Source organism: Manis pentadactyla, chromosome 2 (genome assembly GCF_030020395.1).
Source record: "Manis pentadactyla isolate mManPen7 chromosome 2, mManPen7.hap1, whole genome shotgun sequence".
Lineage (NCBI taxonomy): Eukaryota > Metazoa > Chordata > Mammalia > Pholidota > Manidae > Manis > Manis pentadactyla.
The window spans coordinates 150971554-150997665 of record NC_080020.1 but is presented as its reverse complement, the minus strand read 5'-3'; the positions used below and the strand labels follow the sequence as shown (position 1 = coordinate 150997665).

The following is a 26112-nucleotide window of genomic DNA, read 5'->3' as shown; positions in this document are numbered from 1 at the left end:
AATGAAACCAAGAGCTGGTTCTTCGAGAAAATAAACAAAATAGATAAGCCTCTAGCCAGACTTATTAAGAAGAAAAGAGAGTCAACACAAATCAACAGTATCAGAAACGAGAAAGGAAAAATCACGATGGACCCCACGGAAATGCAAAGAATTATTGGAGAGTACTATGAAAACCTATATGCTAACAAGCTGGGAAACCTAGGAGAAATGGACAACTTCCTAGAAAAATATAACCTTCCAAGATTGACCCAGGAAGAAACAGAAAATCTAAACAGACCAATTACCAGCAACGAAATTGAAGCAGTAATGAAAAAACTACCAAAGAACAAAACCCCCGGGCCAGATGGATTTACCTCGGAATTTTATCAGACATACAGCGAAGACATAATACCCATTCTCCTTAGAGTTTTCCAAAAAATAGAGGAGGAGGGGATACTCCCAAACTCATTCTATGAAGCTAACATCACCCTAATACCAAAACCAGGCAAAGACACCACCAAAAAAGAAAACTACAGACCAATATCCCTGATGAACGTAGATGCAAAAATACTCAACAAAATATTAGCAAACCGAATTCAAAAATACATCAAAAGGATCATACACCATGACCAAGTGGGATTCATCCCAGGGATGCAAGGATGGTACAACATTCGAAAGTCCATCAACATCATCCACCACATCAACAAAAAGAAAGACAAAAACCACATGATCATCTCCATAGATGCTGAAAAAGCATTTGACAAAGTTCAACATCCATTCATGTTAAAAACTCTCAGCAAAATGGGAATAGAGGGCAAGTACCTCAACATAATAAAGGCCATCTATGATAAACCCACAGCCAACATTATATTGAACAGCGAGAAGCTGAAAGCATTTCCTCTGAGAGCGGGAACTAGACAGGGATGCCCACTCTCTCCACTGTTATTTAACATAGTACTGGAGGTCCTAGCCACGGCAATCAGACAAAATAAAGAAATACAAGGAATCCAGATTGGTAAAGAAGAAGTTAAACTGTCACTATTTGCAGATGACATGATACTGTACATAAAAAACCCTAAAGACTCCACCCCAAAACTACTAGAACTGATATCGGAATACAGCAAAGTTGCAGGATACAAAATCAACACACAGAAATCTGTGGCTTTCCTATATACTAACAATGAACCAACAGAAAGAGAAATCAGGAAAACAACTCCATTCACTATTGCATCAAAAAAAATAAAATACCTAGGAATAAACCTAACCAAAGAAGTGAAAGACTTATACTCTGAAAACTACAAGTCACTCTTAAGAGAAATTAAAGGGGACACTAACAGATGGAAACTCATCCCATGCTCGTGGCTAGGAAGAATTAATATCGTCAAAATGGCCATCCTGCCCAAAGCAATATACAGATTTGATGCAATCCCTATGAAACTACCAGCAACATTCTTCAATGAACTGGAACAAATAATTCAAAAATTCATATGGAAACACCAAAGACCCCGAATAGCCAAAGCAATCCTGAGAAAGAAGAATAAAGTAGGGGGGATCTCACTCCCCAACTTCAAGCTCTACTATAAAGCCATAGTAATCAAGACAATTTGGTACTGGCACAAGAGCAGAGCCACAGACCAATGGAACAGACTAGAGAATCCAGACATTAACCCAGACATATATGGTCAATTAATATTTGATAAAGGAGCCATGGACATACAATGGCGAAATGACAGTCTCTTCAACAGGTGGTGCTGGCAAAACTGGACAGCTACATGTAGGAGAATGAAACTGGACCATTGTCTAACCCCATATACAAAAGTAAACTCAAAATGGATCAAAGACCTGAATGTAAGCCATGAAACCATTAAACTCTTGGAAGAAAACATAGGCGAAAACCTCTTAGACATAAACATGAGTGACCTCTTCTTGAACATATCTCCCCGGGCAAGGAAAACAACAGCAAAAATGAGTAAGTGGGACTATATTAAGCTGAAAAGCTTCTGTACAGCAAAAGACACCATCAATAGAACAAGAAGGATCCCTACAGTATGGGAGAATATATTTGAAAATGACACATCCGATAAAGGCTTGACGTCCAGAATATATAAGGAGCTCACACGCCTCAACAAACAAAAAACAAATAACCCATTAAAAAATGGGCAGAGGAACTGAACAGACAGTTCTCCAAAAAAGAAATACAGATGGCCAACAGACACATGAAAAGATGCTCCACATCGCTAATTATCAGAGAGATGCAAATTAAAACTACAATGAGGTATCACCTCACACCAGTAAGGATGGCTGCCATCCAAAAGACAAACAACAACAAATGTTGGCGAGGCTGTGGAGAAAGGGGAACCCTCCTACACTGCTGGTGGGAATGTAAGTTAGTTCAACCATTGTGGAAAGCAGTATGGAGGTATATCAAAATGCTCAAAACAGACTTACCATTTGACCCAGGAATTCCACTCCTAGGAATTTACCCTAAGAACGCAGCAATCAAGTTTGAGAAAGACAGATGCACCCCTATGTTTATTGCAGCACTATTTACAATAGCCAAGAATTGGAAGCAACCTAAATGTCCATCAATAGATGAATGGATAAAGAAGATGTGGTACATATACACAATGGAATACTACTCAGCCATAAGAAAAGGGCAAATCCAATCATTTGCAGCAACATGGATGGAGCTGGAGGGTATTATGCTCAGTGAAACAAGCCAAGCGGAGAAGGAGAAATACCAAATGATTTCACTTATCTGTGGAATATAAGAACAAAGGAAAAACTGAAGGAACAAAACAGCAGCAGAATCACAGAACTCAAGAATGGACTAACAGGTACCAAAGGGAAAGGGACTGGGGAGGATGGGTGGGTAGGGAGGGATAAGGGGGGGAGAAGTAGGGGGGTATTAAGATTAACATGCATGGGGGGGTAGGAGAAAAGGGAGGACTGTACAACACAGAGAAGGCAAGTAGTGATTATTCAACATTTTGCTATGCTGATGGACAGTGACTGTAAAGGGGTTTATAGGGGAGACCTGGTATAGGGGAGAGCCTAGTTAACATAATATTCGTCATGTAAGTGTAGATTAGTGATACCAAAAACAAAGCAAAAAAAAAAAAAAAAAAAGGCAGTTCCTGTGTGGTAACCTCCAACGAGTTCTACACAAGGGTATAAAGGGCATATAAAAGTGTAGGCAAAGGGTCTGTTTGTGTTTATACAAAGGATCAAAGCCTAATTGGGCTACCCCGAAAATGAACTAAGATACGATATGAAAAAGAACTTCCAACATCTGCACTCTCTGGAAGACTCATGCCAGAAGATGATCATCAAAAAAAACACCAACAAAGATCCACGCACTGCTACAGCTGTAGATGCACCCATCCCACCAGCTCCTGGACTTGCCATGGGAATGAGGAAGGAGATATCTAAGCTGGCCTGTGCATACAGTAAAACAACAAATTTGACTGGATCTATACTGTTGGAACTCAACCAAGAATTTGGAGAAGTGCAAATTGTAGCGCTCCAAACTCTTACAACTACAGACTATTTACTGTTAAAGGAACATATGGCATGTGAACAGTCCCCAGGAATGGGTTGTTTTAATTTGTCTGATATCTCTCAGACTGTTCAAGTTCAGTTGGACAATATCCACCATATCATAGATAAGTTTTCACAAATGCCTAAGGTGCCTTAATGGTTTTCTTGGTTTCACTGGAGATGGCTGGTAATTACAGATATGCTTTGGTTATGTAACTATACTCCTATTATGTTAATGTGTGTGCGCAATTTAAATAGTAGCTTAAAACCTGTATAGGCTGAAGTTACTCTACAAGAAGATATGTCAAAGAAATAATCAATCTTCCCATGTTTTCTGCCGCCTGCTACTTCTATAGCTTTTCTTCTTCCTTCCTAACTACAACCCTTAAATAGAATTCGTGCCTCATATCAAATTTACCGAGTATCATAATTCTTCCAAGTGGTAAAGATACCTCAAGACAAATGCTGGGCATAGAAGCCACAGGGCATAAATCTGCAAAGAAGTAAAAAGCTAACCTTTTCAAACAATAAGGCTTCCCTCTCACTTACCAACTTCACATTTCCCTGTATGGCCCCGGAAGATGACTGGTTAGCCAGAGACGGGTAAGATTCCTCAAGGGAGGAACAACCTAAGACAGGCACAGTCGCAGGGGGGCCATCAGGTGAGAAATTGGGGATCAACAGAGGTGAGGCTTAGAACCTCACCCCCCCTGTTCTGAGAGAAATCTTCTGCATACGTGGATGTTTTATTGCCCTGGTCTAGCTTGGATTAACACATAGTCTACAGGCACACACCTGATCATCTACATGTGCTCTCTTACAACACTAAACTATGTTTTCTACCTTTATCTTGTATCTACCTACCACTTCAGCATTTTATTAAAAATAATAATAATAAAGAGAGAAATGTGGTATCCACATATAAATCAAGTATAAAAACCAAATGAGTATTCATATTTGAACTGACTGTTTATAGTTCATAATGCATGAGCAAAACCGAAAGTTTCTGTGATGACTGCCCTTGTACTGTTCACTATGTAACTTATTCATTATGTAAGAATTTGTTCTACATGTAAGAACTTGTTTGTTATGCCTCAGAAAATTGGAGACTGACGAAAATTAGGCTTGGGGTGGATTAATGATTGTGCATTGAGCATTGACTCCCCTATACAGAATTTTATTGTCGTTAACAACCATTTGATCAATAAATATGAGAGATGCCCTCACAAAAAAAAAAAAAAAAAAAAAAAAAGGACAGACTTCCAATGGTAAAATAAATAAGTAACTGGGATGTAATGTATAGCATAAGGAATATAGTCAAGATATTGTAACAGCTTGGTAGGGTGATAGCTGGAACCTAGAATTATGTATATAAATGTTTTATCACTGTGTTGTACACTTGAAACTAATGTAATGTAATACTGTGCATCAACTACCCTTCAATAAAAAATAATCATTTATGAAAAAAAAAAAAAAAAAAAGAAAGTGTTCTTTGCAAGGGTGATTTAAGGAGCAAGACCTGGGAATCCACCTAGAATCCAAAATTTAAGTAGCAAGATCTGGGAATCCACCTAAATATCTAAATATTAGAAATATGGTTTGGAATATTAAGTATTACCATATGATAGGTTATAGTTATTTCAAAATGAGTAAGACTATGTGGCAACATGGAAAAGTGTTAGTAAATCAAGGGAAAACAGACTGTAAACTAGATTCATACCAGTCACAGAAATATAAAAACACGAGTAATTAAAGTAGACGAGGTGAACATTTCAGTAAGGGTCATGGTTGGGCCCGTCTCCTGTGCACCGGGAACTCAGGGCAGAACAGTGAGGAACGGATGGATCCGCGGCACCCGTGGCTGCCCGCACACCCGCCCCCTGCAGGCTGACTAGGTGGGTGGACGCAGGGCCTGCCACTTCCATATCTTCCCTGACTTTCATACCTTGAATAAGTCGTAGAGTTCCTCTAGGTCTTCGGGAAGAATTGAAACGTCTGGGATAACGACGCGGAGCTTGAGGAAAGAATAAAGAGCAATAGAGTGAGTCCTCTGCCTGCACCAGGGAGGGTCCAGGCGAGGTGCGAGCCTCCCTCAGGGAACCCATCTGTTCCCTTCTGGCACACAGATCACTTTGTGCGATCTTCCAATTCCCACATCACTGACTCAGGACAAATGTGTACGTTCTCACAGAAGTTAGGCGCTAGCAAAGATAGAGGTTGGGCAGGAAGTTCCTCCTGAACAACTACCATTACAGGCCATCTGTGCTAAGCATTGCATATGACTGATTTAATCCCATCACTGGGTATTATTGTCCTCTTTTACAACTGGGGAAACTGAGGCTCACAGTGGTTGATTTGCTCACAATCTATCTGACTCTAAAACCCATGCTATTTCTGCACCATGTCACCCTATTAAGTTTATAACTCAATCCAAAAAAAAAAAAAGAAAAGAAAAAGCTAGCATTCTCATTAGCAGACCAGTAGGGGTCATACCAGGCTAGAGACTGGCTACTGCCCTTGCAAGGCCTGCTACTCACCACGTTCTGCTTTGTGATGTCTTCGTGGCCCTGGAGAACCCTGACCCTGTGCTTACAGCGCAGGTGCTCGATCTGCGCCACAGACCGGTCTCCAAATTTCTGCAGGGACAGAACGGATACTCCTTGAATCCCTTTTTGTATATAAACAAAGGATGTGAGGTAGCCCAGAAAACCTCCCTCAAAGTCCCAAACAAACGTCTAAGGTGGTGGGAATGAGGGGCCCAGATACCTCATAGGAGTCCCGGATCAGGTCGGCAATGTCAGTCACAGGATGGGGCTCCTGGTCGTCGGAGAAGAAGGCATGGTGGCTGCCAATGGGGGGTCCAGGGCTATCCTCATTCTTAATGTGATCTAGAAACCTGAGCACACCACCCACCATTAAGCAGGGGGCCCACCCTCCCCCTGGCACCACATGCCATCAGCCACCTCACAGCGGCCTGCTGACACATTGCTGCCCCTTCAAACATGGTTCTCCCAATGCTGGGAGGACGCAGGGTAGCAATTTCCCAGCTCATTTTAGAGAAGAGAGATATCCATCCCTAAAGCCAGACTTGTCAATATGGACTCCACGGGCAGGTTTTAAGGCATCTGGGACTCTCCAGTGAGGTAAATACAAAATTCTGCACACACATGCAACTATAAACTTCCACAATATTCTAGAACCCTTCATTTCCAATACAACTCACCCTGAGCTCCAAGAGACCCAGGCCTCAGGTGAGTGGAACTTTTCTTTCCCTTTGACACACCAGCCCCTAAACACAGACATCTGAAACCTCCATCTGGCTGCATGAGGCCAACATTTCGAGGTACCTACCATCTTGTTCAAGGCCCCTGTGAGCCCACTCAGACTCCAGACACTTGAATCTCCTCAGAGAAAAGCACTGACTACCCTCTGCTCCTCTCCCTACGCTGGCTCACTTGGTAAGGGAGTGAGAGAGGACACGCTCTTCCCCTGCAGGGTGACAGTCCCCCAGGCAACCTGCTCTGGGAGACCACAGAGTGACAGTCACAGTGTGGAAGGCAACTTCCACAGCGACAGCCCTGCTGGGTACCTGCTGTCCCCGCCGCCCATCTCCCAGTGTCCCAGCTGCCATCCACCTCACCCCAGAAGCCACACAGAGCAGCACCGGTGCCCACCTGCTGAGGACCATCAGGGCCTGGCCGTCATCCTTGCTGCTGCACAGGTCCTCGGCATTGGCCTCCAGCACAGCCAGCCCCAGCTGGAAGATGGCTTTGATGCCGTCATAGAAGAAGCAATCTACCACATTCACCGCACTCTCCAGAGGCATGATGCTGAGGAACAGAGTCAGGAACCACGAGAGCGAGATGGGCGCCAGGGCTGACAGATCGTGCATGTGCTCCGCCAGCTCGGGCAGGCGCTCCTTGATGAGTTCCTCAAAGACAGACTGGTCCACCTGGGCCCCTGACAGAGGAAGGCCACGGAGGCTCCATTAGGGAGGGACCACCTCTCGAAGCTAGCCTGAAATTTAAACTACTCTGAGATAAGTAGAACAGTGAATATAATTTGAGTCCGGAAAGGGACTCACACTTAGTTAATTGATGTCTGACATTCTGACCAAGGCAATTCAATGGGAAAGGACGGTGTTTTCAACAGAGTGCCCAGTCGGTACTGCGGAGTGCAGGAGAACCTTGACTCCTACTTCACACCATACAGAAGAACACATTTGAAACGTGTCACAAACCTAAATAGAAAGCTAATACTATCAAATTTACAAAAGAAAATATAGTAAAAAAGGCAAAATCACTTAGGACACAACAAGCACTAAACATAGAAAAAATTATAAGTGGACTTCCCTGAAACTAAAGACTGGTGTTCTTCAAAAGACACCATTAATAAAATGAAAATGGCAACTTCAAATGCAGAGAAAATATTTGCAAAACATACACCTGACAAAGACCTTGTAGTCAAAATAAAGAACTGCAACTCTGTAATAAGAAGTCAGTAACTGACAATAACAACTGGTTTTTTTTAAGTAGGCAAAAGATTTGAATAAACTCTTCAGAAGAGATAACCAAATGGCCAAAATGACAGAACAATATGTCCAACATCATTACTAAGAGAAATGCAAATTAAATATACCTTCTCTCATCCACTAGAATAGCTAAAATGAAAAGACAGACAATGCCAAGTGTTAATAGGGATGTAGAGCAACTGGAACTCCAAAAGTTTGCTCTGAGTATGAGATGTGTGACTACATTATACCCGCTTTGGAAAACTGGCAGTTTCTTACAAAGATAATCTTACATCCAACCTATGATGAGGCAATTCTACTCCTAGGTAAATACTCAAGAAAACTGACAATATATATTCACAAAAAGACTTATATTTGAATCCTCACTGCAACCTCACTCATAATAAAAAACTGGAAACAACTCCAATGTCTATCAGCAGGTGGCTGGATATAAACAAACCATGGTGTGAATGCACAGTGAAGAGCTGCTCAGCAATAAGGACACACTCCTGGTCACCAGCAACACCACAGTGTGAAAGAAGCCAGACACAAAAGAGAACATTCTCTGTTATTACATTTATACCAAGTAAACATATAAATTTATATTCCGTTTAAGAACAGACCAAACTAATTGATGGTGATAGCCGTCAGGACCCATGCCTGCAGCAGGGAAGGGGCAGAGGGAGCTTTGTGGGCCTGTGCCAAACGCCCCTCCGTGTACTGGGAGGTGTTCACACAGGTGCGTGCATATCACAGAGGCCTTACTGCTCATGTTGGGTGTGAGCTCCCACAGCAACACTCGTCAACTGACGATGGCTTTGACAACATGCTGCCAGTGACCCTGGGGTTATTCCTTGCTGCTCTGTACATGAAACTGCCTCCCACAATACAAAATGAGAAGGGAAGCAAGCCAGTTAACCACTTGGCACATGAAGCCAGCCAGGGAAAAAAGACATACCTCAAAGACCGCCAGAAGGCATGGAGCAGACCCCTCCTTCCCGGCTGCCACCCCACGCCCACCCCCACCCCCCCATGCCAACAGGCCCTCCTCCACCCAGAGATCGCCATGTTCCCCCCTCAGTTCTTAGGACATCGGCCTTCAAGTGTCTTTTCCCTGCCTTGCCTGCACATCAATTTCTTGCCAAATTCGGTCTTGAATCAGTTCTTTCATTTGGTTCCCACTGCTGCCACCCTATCTTAGACCATCTCCATCTCTCATTCCAGATTACTAAAAAAGTGTCCCTAGGAGTGTCACCAGGCTGAAGCAGTATTTCTGTCATTTCCTCTATCAGGAGGGTGCTGGACCACAGAGAAAACACAGCTTCACGTCCCAACTGCACAAAAGACAGGCACCCAGCGCTGGTGTACTGTGGGGTCACAGGGTTACCCAAAGCCCAGCAGCACAGGAGCTAATTACCCTCAACTTATACAAGTCAGTAAGTTTCCCAAGCCTGCTCTCTAGGCCTGGGCCTTGAAGGCCCCCAGCACTGCTCTGCCCACCTCCTCCCCTAGAGCAGAGGGATCACCTGTCTGAATGAGCTCCATGGACCAAGCGCAAGACCCCCTTCCCTTGCCAGGCACAGCATCTGTGACAAACCTCTCCAGTTTTCACTTTGACTTGTTTCTTGAGCCTAGGAATTTTTGTTTCCCTCTTGTAAGTTCAGCTATCCAGGTAAAATAATTTGTTTTTTATCCAAAAACCTATACATGCTCACAGCAAGAGTAATCAGGTTACCTTATTCCACCTAATGCCAAAACTCTGCAGAGAATTACACAGTTGGTTCTACAAATTCAAGAACCAAACTGTTTCTGCAGAAACTAGCTGAGTGGCACGGGGGATTTCATGACGAGGATGATGACAAGTGTCTCTGCCAGGCTCTGTCACTACTCCCCAGGCACGGGGGGTCAGTTACCAATGACACGGTGGCTGAAGTAGTCGGGCAGCATCCGCTCACACACAGCAACCAGCAGCCAGAAGGCCTCCTCCTCTTTGGCGTACAGCAGCAAAACGGAGGTCAGGATGTTCATGGACTGCTCGGGGGTTCACAGAGGACGGACAGTTACTGACCACACCACACCACACAGTGCCACAGAAATGTTACAAAACACACAAGCTCAAGTGATCCCCAAAAGTCAAGCCTGGGTAAGCAGAGACCCAGTGTAGCCCAAACACACCGTCACCTGCCAGGTGGATTGACCACAACACCAACATGGTCCTCAGAGGACGCAGCAGGCTGAGCAACCAGCTGCCACTCCACCACGTCCCCGCCGGGCAGTGCTGGGATTAGCAGTGGCACACGCCTCCGGCTCACACCAAGTCCAGCTAACCTCTGTGTGTTCAGACAGACACACACACACAACTTCACTCACCACTGACCTTGTGTATCCACAGGAAAATAAAGTTTAAAATCTCCTATTTTCTAATGTTGGAAGCTTCCCGAATCCTATCATGCCCTGTGTTTTTTTCTTGTTTTAGCTTCCTGGTTTCCACTCTGCACTTGTTTCCTGCACCCAAGTGACTGGGCTAATGTCCCAACTGAACTCAGGAGGACGTCTCACCTGTAACTTCTGTAGAGGTCTGGAAAGGCAAAGGTCCACAGAAGCAGAGGCCAGGAGGGGTAGCGAAGGTGGAATCTGCCTGCTGTGGACAGAGGCTCAGCAGGTGCACTGCTCTGCTCAGGCAAGGGTGATGCTTCCCATCTCCCATCATCAGCCTGCCTGACTGCCCTAGGCTGAGTTCCGTCAGCCCCATTCCACACATTCTTTAGGGGAAGGCGCCAAGCACAGAGCATTCACATGACAGCCCTGGGTACTGCGTGGCAAGCCAGACCCCAGAGCGTGGTGGTCAGCACAAGATGCGGGCTAAAGGATCTCCACCCCTCAGTGCATTCCTCACCTGGCAGTACCCGATTTTGGGGTTCCGGTGGGCATAGGCCGTCAGGACTCTCCGCAAAGCAGCGATGCCCGTTTCGTTTTGGAAAGCAGGGTGCTCTGGTAAGGAGCGGTGCAGATCCCGTTCTATCTCCTCCGTCACCAGGCAGCACTTCCCCATGGATGCCTCTACCAGGTTATTGTAGTAACCAGGATGGCAGGCAAGCTCGGTCACAGCATCTGGCAATTGAAAAGTAGTGCTCAGGGGGACTGAATTCCAGTTGGTGTCAACATGGGGAGGGGCTTGTCCTACTGGACAACCTCAGTGGAATCTCATTGCTTGAGGGACAGAAAATAATTTTTTGAGACCACACAAAACCAAATGGACTTTGCTTCTGCCAAAAACAAAAAAGGAAGAATGTGGCTTTTCTAAAAATACCCTTATATGGAAAGGAGGATGCTCACACTAGAAATAGCTTTATTAATGTGCTTTTAATATGCTATTCCCTGTAACAGCAGTTGTGTATATACACATCACACACACATACACTTATATACACAGACACACATGCACGATCATGCATTAATTCAACAAGGAATTATTGATCACCTGTGTGTGAAACGCACAAGAAGGTGCAATTATCATTAAGTAATGTCAACCAGTATCAAGGGGTAACAAGCTGCCCACAGGGAACACTGAAGCTGGGTTCATCCAAGCAGATGACCAAACAGCTCTCCCACCGAGCTCCTGATGGGTGACTCCACACCCCACGAGGCTTCCAGCATGCACGGACCAGCATCACGGCATCTGGGGTTACCCGTGGCACCCCCCCCCCGGGACAGGCAGCAGGTGGGTGCCAGTCCTGACACCAGCCCCATGCAGGGAGGAGCAGAAGGGGCCCAGTTCCACCTTTGACTACTAGTGAATGGCTTTTAATTCTGATCCTGTTTAGTGTGATAAACCTCCTTCCCAGCCCTCCGCCCATCGGCAATGACTGATTCCCACCACATCCGTTAGGGTCACCCTGGCATTCACATGTTCTGTTGGGCACTTACTTAGCAAGAGCTTAAGCACGACAGCAATCTTTCTGCCAACAAAGGAAACATCCTATCTTGTGGGAAAGATAGCCCTTGATGAACTAACTATACGGTCTTTGAGAGAGAGAGAGAGTGTGTGTGTGTGCGTGCGTGGGCGCACGTGTGTGTGCATGCTCACTGACGAGACCCAAAAGATGGGAAACCAATGGCATTAACAGGTGTCACCCCAGTGTTGGGACTATGATGACTGTTACTTTCTTTGCTCTCTCCTCCTCATTCTTTTCAATTAGGAATAGAAAGTATTTTTATCAAATAGGAAAATAGAGGTTTTAAATTTTAAAAAGGAGTTCTTCCATCACAAGGCCATCACTGAGCAGCCAGGTGTTACAGGGGGAGCCAGGACAGAAGAGAGAGCTTCCGTCTGCTCTCGGGGACGTGCCGTGTGCTCCGGGAAGAGGGAACAACAGAAGTGTGCGCGGAGGGATCTCATCACGTGTGAACAATTTAGGAAGGGCTGTTGTTCAGTCTACTTCAGAACTCAAAGACACTTCACCTCGAGTCCTGAATTGCCAGGACTATGTACAGACTCACAAAGTCATTTTAAAGGGCGAGGAGATCGCTTCAGCCAGGGACCAAGGAGGACACAACAGCCCAGAGGCCTCAGGCAAATCGACCCAGGTCCGCAGCAGACATGGTAAGGGTGCCGAAGTTCCTGGCTGGGAACGTCCCAGAGGAACCCAAAGACAGATGGCCCAATGTCGGACCTGATGACACTGGAAGCACGTACCCGAGAAAAGGAGCCAGAGTTTGCCGCGTAAAGATTCAGGGATCCCCATGGCCACAAGCTTCCGGATCTTCTCTGTGCGAAACATACACACAGTTCTGCCATATTCCACAAAGTGGTCGTTCCACAGGCTTATTTTTATCTGTTCTCTGGACTGGAAATGGAAAATTCTTGATGTACAAAGAAGCCTACCCACACCTCCCACCACAGCCCATCCAAAGTCCATGATGGGAAGGTTGCCTCTGTTAACAGAGGCACCAACACTGACAGGCAACTTGTTCAGCACACAGTTTTGAAGCTCTAGCAGGCACAGAGGATGTAAAGATGAGTAACACATAGCCCCAGCCCTTCAGGAGTTCAGAACACAGTGGGAACATTTACACGAATAAAATGTCATTTTCTTGGCAAAGCCGGTAGTAAGAATACATTTATCCAAACACTAACACAGCCCAAAGCAGATGAGTGAGGTGGGAGGGGGCATGTTAGAGGAAGCCTCTCAGGATGTTGACACCAAGCCAGCAGCTGAAGCAGAGGTCAGCTCACAGTGCAAAGGGGAGCACGGGGGTGTCACATAATTTTGCCTGAACTTCCTGATAGCCAGAGGAAAGACTGAACCCAAAAAAAATTACATTGTTCTCATTATCAGCAATGAGAAAGACACTATTTCTCTAGGCAACTAAAAATCCTTTACAATTACCCCTAGATGGCAGGAATTTTTAGTGCCTTTAAACAAGGCATTTAATTATCTATATTCTCCAGTAATGGGGGAAGCTTACATACTCACTATTCCTGCATGTTTAGTCAACAAGAGTTCATTGAGCATCTCTGGGTGAAGCATATGAGAAGGTGCGTTAATAAAGCAAACAATTGATTCAACAGTCCATTAAGTGACCAAGATGCAGCCTGGGGTGAGGCTCACTGCCACCCTGGTTACCCTGGTCACAGCACAGCTTCCCTCCTGCCACTGCACCATCTCAAAGTACAACTATTTACCCTACTGTACCTGAAATTTCCCTCAGATTCTCCCTATGAGGAGGAAAAGTGTAAGTAAATAGGATAGAAATATATTTAGTCCCGTAAAACTGGAAGACAGACACTTTTTGTCCCAGGAGGGAGCCATCCCCACCCCCGACACCCTCTGCAGCTGGAAGAACCCAGCAGGGACGGTGCTGATGGCCCCGGGTCCCCAGGAGAGAACCCCTTACAGGGCAGGTGGGGGAGCAGCGGCCTCACTGCGGGGCTGCACCCTTGATGTCCCCAGCCGAGCTGGGCAGCCAGCACAGCTGACCCTCTGTGTGGTGCCCATGAGAGTTGGACAGGAGCCCTGGCAGCCTGCACTGCACCAACTCTCCTGGGCCCTCCTGGGCAGGTGCCCCCTGGGAGACCACGGGGGCCCCTCAGCCAGCACCCAGCGACCCACCATGCTGGCATCCGGGCTCTGGCTGGCTGACCACCGGCAGCCGGTGATCAGGGCCGCAGGGGACAGCCATGGGATCTTCTCTGTTCCACTTTCCCCGCTATTTGGAGAAGACACCATTTCCAGATCCCCAAACTTGTGGTCACTACACATGCTTGTTGAATGAAACACGGGGGAAGTCTGTGTAGAAACAAAATGTGAGACAGAGAGAAGAAAGTCATCGCCTTAATTACAAGGATGGTCTTTGTTTTGCCCTTGGAGGTGTGCACATCACAAACTTAACCATGCTTGTCTCTTTATGAGTTAAGGGAAAAGCGGATTTGCCCCTCAGGAAGGAATGTGATCCACACTCCTTCCCAGTGAGGCAGCACACGGAGTCTGGGGCCAAGCTGGGGCCAGAAGGGCACCGCTTCTCCTGTACCTGCAGAACTGAGGACAACCAGCTTGGCTCAGGAAAGCAACTCAAGGGTGCGGAGACTTTACCTCCTTTCCTCCCTATCATGATGGGGTGGAAAGAGGTCAGGAGAGGCAGGACACCTGGGAAGAGCAGAAACCGAGGCCCAGCAGCGCAGGAGCTATTTCTACAGCTGCCCCCACTTCCAGACAGTGGAACTTCTCTTTCAGCCCCAGGTGACATCATCCCCTCCAAACACAGGGTTGGGGGGCACTGAAGCTGTTAACCTGGGGAGAGGGTATCTGTGATCCTGTGGGTTGATTCCCTGTCAAACCCTACAACCCTCTGAGGGGGTGGGTATACCCCATCAATGCCTGACCCATGGAGAGGGCACCCATCAGCCCACTAACCTCTGTGGGGGTCAGTGTACCCCATAACCCCTCAAACCTGTAAACAGGATACCCCACAGCCCCTCCAACCTGTGAGGTGACTCTCCATCATGTCCTCTGTGCAGCACCCACTCTAGACCCCCAGCGTATCTTACAGAAATGATACCGCAGTCCAATACACAGGCCCACTCATCTCTAACCTATTTTTCTTGTACCCAAGTGGATCATCATTGTGTGCACTGCCTTTTGTGGGGTGAAAAAGGGGACTTTCAACTCTTCTGAGGCCCATACCATGTCCTCATCTCGTGAGGTGTTGTAGTGCACAGGGTGGTCGGCGTGCACCTGCTTCAGCCTCGCAAGCAGACCCTCCACCAGGCTGTCTCTGTCCTTGAGCTCGATGAACTGGAAGGCCATCTTGCTCCTGATGCTGACAATGATGGGGTTTGGCAGCAGGCTTGTGTCCTCCATCTTCTCGATGCTCACCACCTGTTGCAAACAGTTACACACACAAAGTGCAGCAAGAGAGAAGGGAGGCAGGTGTGTTATTACACATTCAGGAAATACCCTGAGATAGAGGCAAAACCAAATAACTGCAACAAGGCACTGGAATAAAGGTCTGAAAGTATAGAAGGAAGCACATTCACAGCAGCCAAGAGGTGGAAGTGACCCAAGTGGTCCACCAGGAGGTGAGTGGATGAACAAAAGGTGGTCTACATGTGCAATGGAATAGTACCCAGCCTTGAAAAGGATGGGAATTCTGACACCTGCTACAACAGTGGTGAAGCTGAAGACATTATGTTAAGTGAAATAAGCCAGACACAAAAGGGCAACTACCATTGATTCCGTGTACTTGAGGGATCTAGTGTAGTCAAATTGACAGAAACAGAAAGTAGAACAGTGGCTGCCAGGCACTGGGGGGAGGGAGAAATGGGGAGCTGGTGTTTGATGGGCACAGAGTTTCAGATTGGGAAGTAGAAAAAGTTCCAGGATGGTTGCACAGGAACATGAATGTACTTGGTCCCACTGAACTAGGACACTTAAAAATGGTTAAAATGGTAAATGTTATACTATGTTTATGTTACCACAATAAAAATGACAATAAGTAAGACAACTCTTACTTTCTTACTTTGCTCTTCAGTGAGAATATAAAATGAAGACATCTACTGCAGAAAAATGACAAGGAGGTGGGAGATCACATGAATGAAAATACTGGGTTTTTCCCCCAAAGAACAGTGCTCTCTCCACCTGCTACAGCAGCAGGGGCCTGGAGGTGTTGTCGTGGACCTGCGGGCTCTGTTACGGCGGGCATGCCCTGAAACCAAAGGACTGAGCTCATAAGGTCCAGAAGTAGACTCAGGCTGCTGTCCATTTCCAAGAAGAGAATTACAGAATTTTATAGTAGGAAGGGACCTGGCGCGTATTAAAGGAAGCATTCTGTACATTCTCAACTGAAGTTCCAGGAGGGTATAAGAGCCAAGTAATTTGACATGTTTTTCAGAAGGTGATACTTTTTGTAGGTTGCCTTTTTTCTGTCCCCTTTTTGTGGGTAAAGAGAGAGACTTCATCCCTAAGAGCTGTTGGAAAAGCTGTAATTGCTAAGTATGCACTTTTAAATAACAGCTTTATCAATAATGCCAAGGTTAGAATCCCATTCTCACCCTCCGCATCTTTGCAAATTTAAGGTTGCCGTAACAACCACAGAAAAAAACATGGTACTCCCCCCTTCCCGGCCAAGTCATCTCACAGCAACCAAGGGCTCAAAGACAGACAGGCTCAGGAGCCCAGCCAGGGTGGTGGCTACCTCTTGGAGCGGAAGGATGACATTGCAGCAGCTGTCCTCTTTGCTGGCAAAGCAAATGTAACTGTCAGAGGTGAACATCCGCCCAGCAGTGTGGCAGCGACTGAACGGTGTCCACAGGGAACAGTCAACGACTGCATGCAGCTTCTCTCGCCTCGGCAGCCTGAAGAAAGCCCGGAAGAACTCGTTCTGTGCTCTGGCTTCCAGGTCCCTGGCAAAGGAGGGAGAGGGAAAAAAAGAGGCAGAAACAGTGAATGAACACACCTGGTCACAAAGGAAAAGACCCTGTACCTACAGGCACAGCTCAATTTGAAGGCAAGAAGGTGCTGTGGCCCTCAGGCTCCTGCACAAGTCACCTAGTTCACAGCCAACCTCTGGACCAGGTACTCAAGAGTGGACGGGGTTGCCTCTGCACAGAAGCAATACAACAGACTCAGACCAAAATAAACATTCCTTCCTGGTTTGAGTTAACACTGTAAATTACCACAGAACCACTGTATAAGAATCTAGTTTCAAAAGGTCAGGTAACGACAAGTGCTGGCAGGATGTGGAGCAATGGAAACCCCTGGGAATTCACTGCCTGTGGGAATGTGAAACAACGGAGCCACTTTGGAAAACAGACTGGCTGTTCCCTCAAAAGGTTAAACATGGGGTTACCTAACATATGACACAGTAATTCCACCCCTGGTATATACCCAAGAGGACTGAAAACACATGTCCACACAAAAACTTGTACATGAATGAATGTTCATAGTATTATTATTCATAATAGTCGAACACTGGAAATAACCCAAAGGTCCACCAACTGAAAAATGGATAAACAAAATGTGATCTATCCAAGCAATGGAATATTATTCACCCATAAAAAGGAATGAAGGACTGACACCTGCTACAACATGGATGGACCTTGGAAAGCTCATGCCAAGTGAAGGAACCCAGACACAGAATCCACAAATTGCCTGATTCCATGTATATGAAATTCCCAGAATCAGCAAATTTGAAAAGACAGAAAACAGACTAGTGCTTGCCTAGGACTGGGGGAAGGCGGAGGAATGGGGAGCGACCTCATGAGCACAGGATTTCTTCTGGGGTGATGAGAATGCTCCAAAATTGATTCTAGTGATGGCTACACAGCCCTGAGAATTTACTAAAGACTGGTGAGTGACACAATTTAACAGGGTATGTATGAATTAATCGAACTGTATGAATTATATCTCAAAAAAAGCTGTTAAAAAATTTCTATCTGTCCCTGGCATATAGTAAGTACTTGATAAACATTAGCTATTATTATCTGTAAACAAACAAACAAAAAGAATCCAGGTAAAGTATCACTGGAGAGATGTCCCATCAGTAGGGAAGGGAGAGAACAGTGGTGAGCTGGGGAAAGATGCTACCCCAGGGGACACTCCATCCTGGTTCTTGGCTCTAAAACCCAGCAAAGCAAGGAGGCAATCAGTGTTTGAAATACCAATGAATTTAAGTCATACCCCAAAATTCTAGTAAAGGGGAAATTCCGACATACAGAGATAAAAACTTCCTTGTCATATTACATAAGAGTTCCTTAAATTTATCTGACAGAATTAGCACTTTGTTTAAAGTCAGAAATATGAACTCTGGGCTTTCTTGTAAGGGATACTTACTATATGCCAGGGACAGATATAAATTTTTTAACAGCTTTTTTGTGTGACCCTGGATGAGGCCTGGAAGATCTCCTTTGACACCTGTAAAATGGAAATAATACCTAACCTTTCTGCTTCAAGGTATCCCTGCAAATATAAAATGATGTCCACAATATTGTAGGAGAGGAAAAGCAGGTTGGAAATGGCATCTATAGTATGATCCCATTATATAAGTTTAACAAAACTTGTAGAAAGGGATGTGTAAAACTTTCCCTATAACATTAATAGTAATTGTATCTATATAGTAGGATTTCCACTTTTCACTTTTGTTCTGCTTAAATTTTCTACCTGACCACATGTGATTAGCTTGCTTTTAATAATTAAGCTGTTTTAGGAGACGTTTAACTTTTTAAATGTTGCATAAATGCAAGATACTAAACTGTGCACTGCAGCCCAGGTGATCTCTGAGACATGATGTGGTCATGGAGCCCCTGAGACTCAATCTCACACAGCAGGGCCAACTTCCACTCAGACGCCCCTTCCTCACTAGCTCTCATGTCTAACCCAGCCCTCACCCCACACTGTCACACACATGTCTTCTGTGGAAGCATCACACAGAGCTTGAGCAGTCCATGGAATTTATTATCAAACTCTCACAAAGAGAAGACACATGCATATCCAGAAAGTCACCTGGGCACAGGGAAAAATGACACAAATTCTACACATCAAGACAGGTCCAGTTCCTGCAGGCCAGAGCCGCGGTTCCTTAAATACCTGAAAAACATGAAGGCTGCTTCCAAAGGAGCCTGAGCTTCTCCAGAAAGGAGCTTGGAGAACACAGGGAGGCACTGTGAATACTCTGGAAGCCCTGGTGCTGCAAGAATGGAAGGCAAGGCCCTGCCAGGTACCCTGGGCCCCTGAAATGGACCTACGTCCAACACAGTGACACTGGAGACGTATATCCTGTCCCCAGCATTTGCTGGCCACACTGGCTTTGGTGAAAGTAAAGCCAATGCTTCCTACAAATGTGGCTCCTGCCAGCACTGAACTTGCTGTTGTCTTCTCCCTCCTGCAAGCACATCCCAGTCCCGTGGGGGATGGCTGAGGCCAAGGTGACCATGTGGCAAGTGCCACGGATACAGCAGCTTGGCTGGGCTGCAGGGGAGGGTGGCAGGACTTATATTTATACTTACATTTTGCCTAGCCCTTCGAATTAAGAATAAGGTGTCCAGTTTTCTGAGACAGATTAAAAGCAATTTTCTTTCTATTTGGTGCTCTGGCTGCCTCAGCCAACAGCTGAGTCCAACCCCCTACTCTGTGGCTTCTGCACAGCCTGTGGATACAACTCACAGTCTCCATTCTCCTTGCTGGGCTCTCCTCGATCTGACTGCAGACACCTGTCCCTCATGCAGGCAGTAGCCAGAGACTGGTGACCCCAAGTCACTGAAAAGAAGGCAGCAGGAAAGCTCTCTTCCATTTCAACCTCTAACTGTGTGTGTTATATATATGACATTGGACTTTCTCACTTAACTAAGAGGAAGACAGGATGACTTGAGAGATGAGAAGCACAGCCCTCCATGAAGCGCAGAGTAAGAGCACCCCATCTCTTAGGGCTGTTGTAGCAGATCTGTGGGGGAAGCTTAGGGAAACAGGCTACAGTTTTCATGCTAAGTATATCAACTTCTTTTTCTGAAAAGCACCAAAAACAAAGCCCACTGGTCATGACTTGCCTTTGAGGCCTTCCAAGAATTACCAGTGTCTCCACTTTTCCTCCATGGTGACAAACATCTGACATGGGTCATAATCTAACTCAGAAAGCAATAGCGGATCTCAGGCCTGCACACCACGGCCGAGGCATCCTATGAAGACGGAGACCAGACCAGCTGCCCCGTAGTCTGCGGTACCTGCCGTCCACATGCTGGGATGCACAGGCCAAAGCAATGGCTCCAAGGGGAGCTAAGCTGAGAAGGTAGGGGACGCTGCCACAAACCACCCCATCCTGATACACTCCGTGTCATGAACCTGTAGCCAGGTGGACAGTAAGTGTGGACTGATCAGAACATGGAGCTATAAACCTCAGTTGTGTTGTTGAAGATAAATTAACATGGACAATCATACATGATGACCATTCAGAAAACTCTAGACTATATGCACACATTTTAAAAATTGTATTTAATTACTAAGACCCAAGAAACTAAGGGGTAAGTAGTTCTTTTGTTTCTCTGCAAGCCTAGAGCTGGACTTCTCTCCCCTAGGGCAGGTAAAAATGTATCAAGAATAGGTTCCCCCCTCTCTTCCCTGCTCAACCTTTTAGAATGCTTTGGGGGAGACTTGTGTCAGGTCTTACACACTAACTCCCCCTCCACATGACACATGTTCCCCACACACAAACCTACTGTGGGTCAGCAGGATTAAAGCTGCTCCCAGGTTGAATGCTCCCCCAGATTCAGGATGTGCAACAGGCTGGGGCAGGTGGGCTCAAGGTGTGAAGACTTCCCATGTGTACCCAAGGCAGGGAGCCTCGAGCCGCCCGCCGGCCCCTCTGGGATCACTTGGCCCTCTGCAGCCAGTTTGCCTCATAGGCAAACACAGAGATTTCCTGAGGCTCTTAGTCATGTGCCCACCCAGGGATGCATGCTGAATGCGTTTAAAATGCTGGGAAATACCACAAACCAGCAACCTAGACAGAAGGCAAAAGGCAGACAAGTGTGCTTCTCCTCAAAGCCCAAGTCTGCATGTAAAACACTGCATTTCTCAATGTGGGTTTACTCAAAGCATCTTTGCCCCATCACCCCCAGGAGCGCAAAGGAAATGGAAGGATGGTGTCACCACGTGGCACCTTATACAGAGCACACACAGCTCAGGACTCCAGGGCCTGGGGGCGAGGGGGCAGGGAGATGCAAGGTTTCCCAGCCCTCCCACAACAGGTGGCCTTGTGACGGTGGATTCAGCTGGTTCCCGCAAGCACCCACAGTTCCTCTGGAAATCCGTCCACAGAGCCCAACAGACCAGGCTCTCAGTAACACCGAGCATCTGTAAGGCTTCTTCACTCTCAAGAAAAGGTTCTGCTTTGATCCTCTTCTCCCTCCGGCCCCAGACAGAGCCACCCTTTGGGACCCCAGTGACCATGGAGCAGCTGGAGGCCTGGGGATGTGGGCCTTCCCTTGGAAGGTGGGGGCTGCTCGGGGCTCATGAGCCCCCAAGAGACACCGACACTGAGCTGGGATCAGGACAGGAAGTTGAATGAGTTATGCCGAGCAAGCCTGGGCATCTTAGCAGGGACACGGCCGAACAGCAGGAAAGTAATAATCTGGGCAAAGGCCGCGGAGGCTCTGAAACCAGACTGGAAAGTTAAGAACTAGCTGGGCGATGGGGAATGAGCGTTTCTCACTGAGGACATCAGCCCCTTGGCGGCCACTGCCCACCTTTAGACACTGGCAGAAAGAGCTTACATTGTGGCAGTTTCCATAGACTAGGTGGCATTAATTGAGTTTTCTTCCTGCATTTTTCAGCCAGTCAGTACAGATTTTAATGAAGACATTAATTTCAATTAAGTGAAGCCCATCACCTCTCCAGTCTCTCCCTGAAAACAGCTGACTACGCTTTTCTCTAACCATCATTCATGAGTGCAGAATGGTATTTTGTTTGTCAATTGCAGGATCGATGAACATATTCCCCGCCTTCCCACACCCTCTCCTGAAGCCCCCTCGCCCCTGTAGGCACCGGCCCTCCCAGATTCTCTGCCCCACCCAGTGGAGAGTCCCTGGTTCGGGCCCATCTGTGAAGAGAGAGGTGGCAGAGGACGCCCAAGTCCTGCCAGCTCTAACTTGTCTGACTGGATCCCATTGTGCCCACAGCCCCCCAGCCTTGCCACTCCCATGAGGGGTACAGCCTTGCTCTGCTCAGGGTCCCTGAGCCCCAGGAGGGAGCACACATAGCACCATAACCCAAGCTCTCATCAGATGGCTGGACAAGCTCATGACCCCAGAGGCACCTTCCTAAAGCCGTTATCGGAAAGGGAAGGGAAAAAGTATCAACAACAGGGAACCTGAGGAGCATTCCAGCACTTTGGACTGCCCTCAGCATGAAGAGACTGTTTTCCTAAACTTTCAAACCTGGGCTCTCTTGGCAGGGTGTCAAGGGGCCTGAGTCATTACCTGTTTATGTCCACAGGCCCACATCTCCAGGAGAGAGAGCGACAAATGAGAAGCAGCGAGCAATGGGTAGGCAGTGGCTCGCCTTCTGCTTTGTGGGGAAGTCACTGAAGTGCAGTGGCCAGCAAAACACGCCGTGGCCAGGACTCCACCGACCATCAGCCACCACTGGGCCCTCCTGTCATTTCCTCTTAGCAAGCAGAGAAGGAGCAGCCTTGTGGAATTCACCTCTGGAACGTGAATGGGGGCTGCCCATGCTGCTGGAGAATGATTTCACCTTAAATGCTACAGACCTGTGGTTTTCCTCTTCTTTCCCCACTTCTACCCCAAACCAGAATGCCATGTCTGGGAGTGTTGCCATGAAGGAACACAAGGACACTTGTGGGGAATCACCTGAAGTCCCAGCACCCAAGGGGCTGACCAGAACACACAAGGCTATTAGCTGGCCTCCCACTCTGCAGCCTGGTGGCTGTGATTCACACACTTTCATACGTGTGTGCAAACTCAGTGAAACAGGTAAAATCTTTAATTGGTGATTTATACAAGCTCTTTAACAATTCATATACTTGACACTCGATCCTTCATTTTTAACACATCTTTGTAAGCTGGACTAAAAGGACTCAGATACCAAAACATTACAGAGATGTTTGAGGAAAGATGGGAGAGTGCGGTTCCCACTGAACTGGCTTGTCTTCTCTGCCCCTAAGACAGAGCCAGAGACAGTAAAGGGAAACCTGGGGTTGGGAGGTACACAGAGGAGCTCAAGGCTGAAAAGCAAAGGAGAGCACAAGGCAGGGCCGCCAAGAGATGTCACCTCTGAGCTAGAATCAGAAAGACAGAGAAAGTTGAATAAACTACACAGAGCAACCCTGGACATTCTTAGTAGAGTGACAGAAGAACAGCAGGAAAGGAGTACCCTCCCATGTCACCATGGAATTGTCAGGTTATCAGAGATGATGCAAAACCAAATGAAATTCACTGGCACTTTACCAAAAAATCAGAACATTTGATTTTGACCTTTGCTTTATTTGTGACTATATGTGATTTACTTAAAATGCACACAGCAGGAAGGGTCTTTGATATCTTTCTGAATTCTAAACACAATGCTGTTCAGAGACTACTGAAGAAAAAGACACATGCTCTCCCAGACATTCAGAGAAACAGCACACATGTTTAAGCAATAATAGGAATGTTACAACATAAAATGTTACAAATACTAATATTTTTAAATGACTAGACGTAGAATGACATAGAAATACCACATGGTCTCACAATTCCACTTCTGGGCATATACCCAAGAGAAGTGAAAACAAGATACAAACACATATTTGCACCCCCATGTTCAGAGCAGCATTATTCACAGTAGCCCAAAGGAAGAAACAACTCAGTGTCCATCAGCAGAAGACAGGTAAGCAAAACGTGGTCTATCCTTGTAAGGGAGTATTATCCAGCCTTAGAAAGGACAGAAATTCTGCTACAACATGGATGCATCCTGAGGACATTATGCTAAGTAAAATAAGCCAGGCAGAGAGGACAGATACCGTATGATTCCACTTACACAAGGGACCTAGCATAATCAGATTCATAGAGACAGAAAGTCAAAGGCTGGTTGCCAAGGGCTGGGAAGGCAGGAGGAGCAGAGGGTTGTTATTCAATGTGTACAGAGTTTCAGTTTTGCAAGACAAGAGTCCCAGAACTGGATGGGGTGACGGTTGCACAATGATGTGAATGCCCTTAATGCCACTAAGCTGTACACTTAAATATGGTGAAGATGGTACCTTTTATGTTATGTGTATTTTACCACGACAACAAAAAAATTCTTTTTTTAATGACTACTAGTATTTACTAGTATTTAAATAGCAGTGGTGATTCTGTAACTACACCAGAAACATCCAGCCAGGCCAGCCCTGCACAGGGGACTTGTTTTTCAAAGGAAGCCTTTGAATGGTTCGCCTGTGCAGCTACCCAGTTTGAACCACCAAGTCAGAAATCACAGCCACACTCAAACACCACAGTTTCAATTTTAGACCATATGGTGAACTTCTTTAAAGTGACAAATAATTCAAGCAACTGCCTCAAGTCTCTGAGACTAGTGTCAATTTAGGGCAAACTAATAATAAAGAATGTTGACTTACACTATTAGGAAGGCCTATTTCCAATGGCAAATTGGTACCAAAAATACACCCCGCTGCCTTGAAAACTTATTCCACTAAGTAATTTAATATGAAAACACAAAATTTCTTAATAGTCACTAGTAAAACACACTGCTGAATGGAATTCTATCATGAAGCTATCCATATTACATTTTCAAGAAGTATTTTTGTGAAAATCAGTTTTGAAATATCTGGAGAAAAAAAAGAGAATTCGACCCAGAAATTGAAGTCTAACTGCATAAAGGAAATAAATAATAATCACCACCAATCATATCACTGTCAAGATTAACAGCATAGGAAAATTTGGATTTTGCCACTAGGGAATTTAAGTCTAGTTCAATGGAGACAAACACAGCACATGTAAATGAAGATGGTGCACAAGCCATGTTCCCCTGCACAGGTGAGGGACACCAGGGACAGGAAGCTCTTACCTCTTGGTAATCTGGCTTGGCTCTTGCAGATCTGGGTCCAGGTCAAAGCCCTCATTATCCAGCAGCCTTCGGAGAGTCACGTCGGCCAGCTGCTCCATGATCTTGAACACCTCGTGGAGGTTCAGGAACATGGAGAAGTCACGTTCCTTATTCTGCGTGGTGATCCGGATGGTATCCGTCAGAAAGACATTGGACGTTCTTTCTAGCTTCTGGATATCCACCCAAGGGACTACAAGCTTAACTAGAAGAGAAAAAAGGCAAATGCATATTTATCTTAAAATTTGAACCCAACTTGAGTGCATCAGCAAACAACAGTCCAAGGCTTTTCTCAAGCTGAAGTTTGAATACCTTTTAAGCCAGAGCAGGAAAGAGGAGGCACAGAACTGCTAACAGCTATTTGCTAGAGCACAATCATGTCTTATGATTCTCCTAAAGATTTTGGGAAAACTTTCCAAGTTGCCGGATACTGCACACCTACAAGTGACATCATCCTTGACACCGCTCAAGTAGCCATGGGAAAAGCTTCTCAAGAATATTTAAACTTAAATATCTACAAATTTAAATATTTAAACTTAAATATGCACAGTTTCCCAATCCACCCAAATTCTAGTTTCAAAAGTAGAAAAAAGGGAGTGCAAAGAGGATTATTTGTGATCTGCTTTAGAGAAGCAGGCTTAACATTTAGACTGTGTCATATGACAGTTGCTAGAGTCTTAGAAGACAATACAGGGAGTTTTAAAGTAATACAGTACACACAGTATATTTTATAAACATGTGTTCTATTCTCAGAAATTTTTCCAAGGCAGTGGTAGTGAGGCTAGCATGCTAATGCAGAGCAAGTGGGGAAGGGACATATGTAACAATTTAAAATAACTGTGATCAAATATTAGGAATCATTTTTCCAAGCGTTGTCATCTTAACAAAATTAGGTTTAGTGACAATGACAGATAAGTGTTAGAAAATAACTCGCTTTCCTTTCCAAATAAGAGGAGATGATTAAGTGTTTTTATTTCTACCATTTCTTTCCATTTATTT

The 26112-nt window shown here is 45.8% G+C and overlaps 1 protein-coding gene across 8 annotated transcripts in view; it reads right to left on the bottom strand.

Annotated features, from left to right (window-relative positions):
- TBC1D8 (TBC1 domain family member 8) overlaps nt 1–26112 on the bottom strand; it is a 130442-nt gene that overhangs the window by 27972 nt on the left and 76358 nt on the right. For all 8 annotated transcript variants that reach the window (XR_005023924.2, XR_005023925.2, XR_005023927.2 and 5 more), the window contains 11 exons: nt 25078–25318; nt 16724–16931; nt 15214–15408; nt 14143–14319; nt 12726–12876; nt 10926–11140; nt 9943–10060; nt 7194–7479; nt 6286–6415; nt 6057–6155; nt 5465–5533 (listed from right to left, as the gene is read on the bottom strand). Coding sequence is in view for 3 of the 8 variants with exons in the window: in XM_036881409.2 (XP_036737304.2) it covers nt 5465–5533; nt 6057–6155; nt 6286–6415; nt 7194–7479; nt 9943–10060; nt 10926–11140; nt 12726–12876; nt 14143–14319; nt 15214–15408; nt 16724–16931; nt 25078–25318 (1889 nt within the window). In the remaining 5 variants the exon portion in view is untranslated. The remainder of the gene's footprint in view (nt 1–5464; nt 5534–6056; nt 6156–6285; nt 6416–7193; nt 7480–9942; nt 10061–10925; nt 11141–12725; nt 12877–14142; nt 14320–15213; nt 15409–16723; nt 16932–25077; nt 25319–26112) is intronic.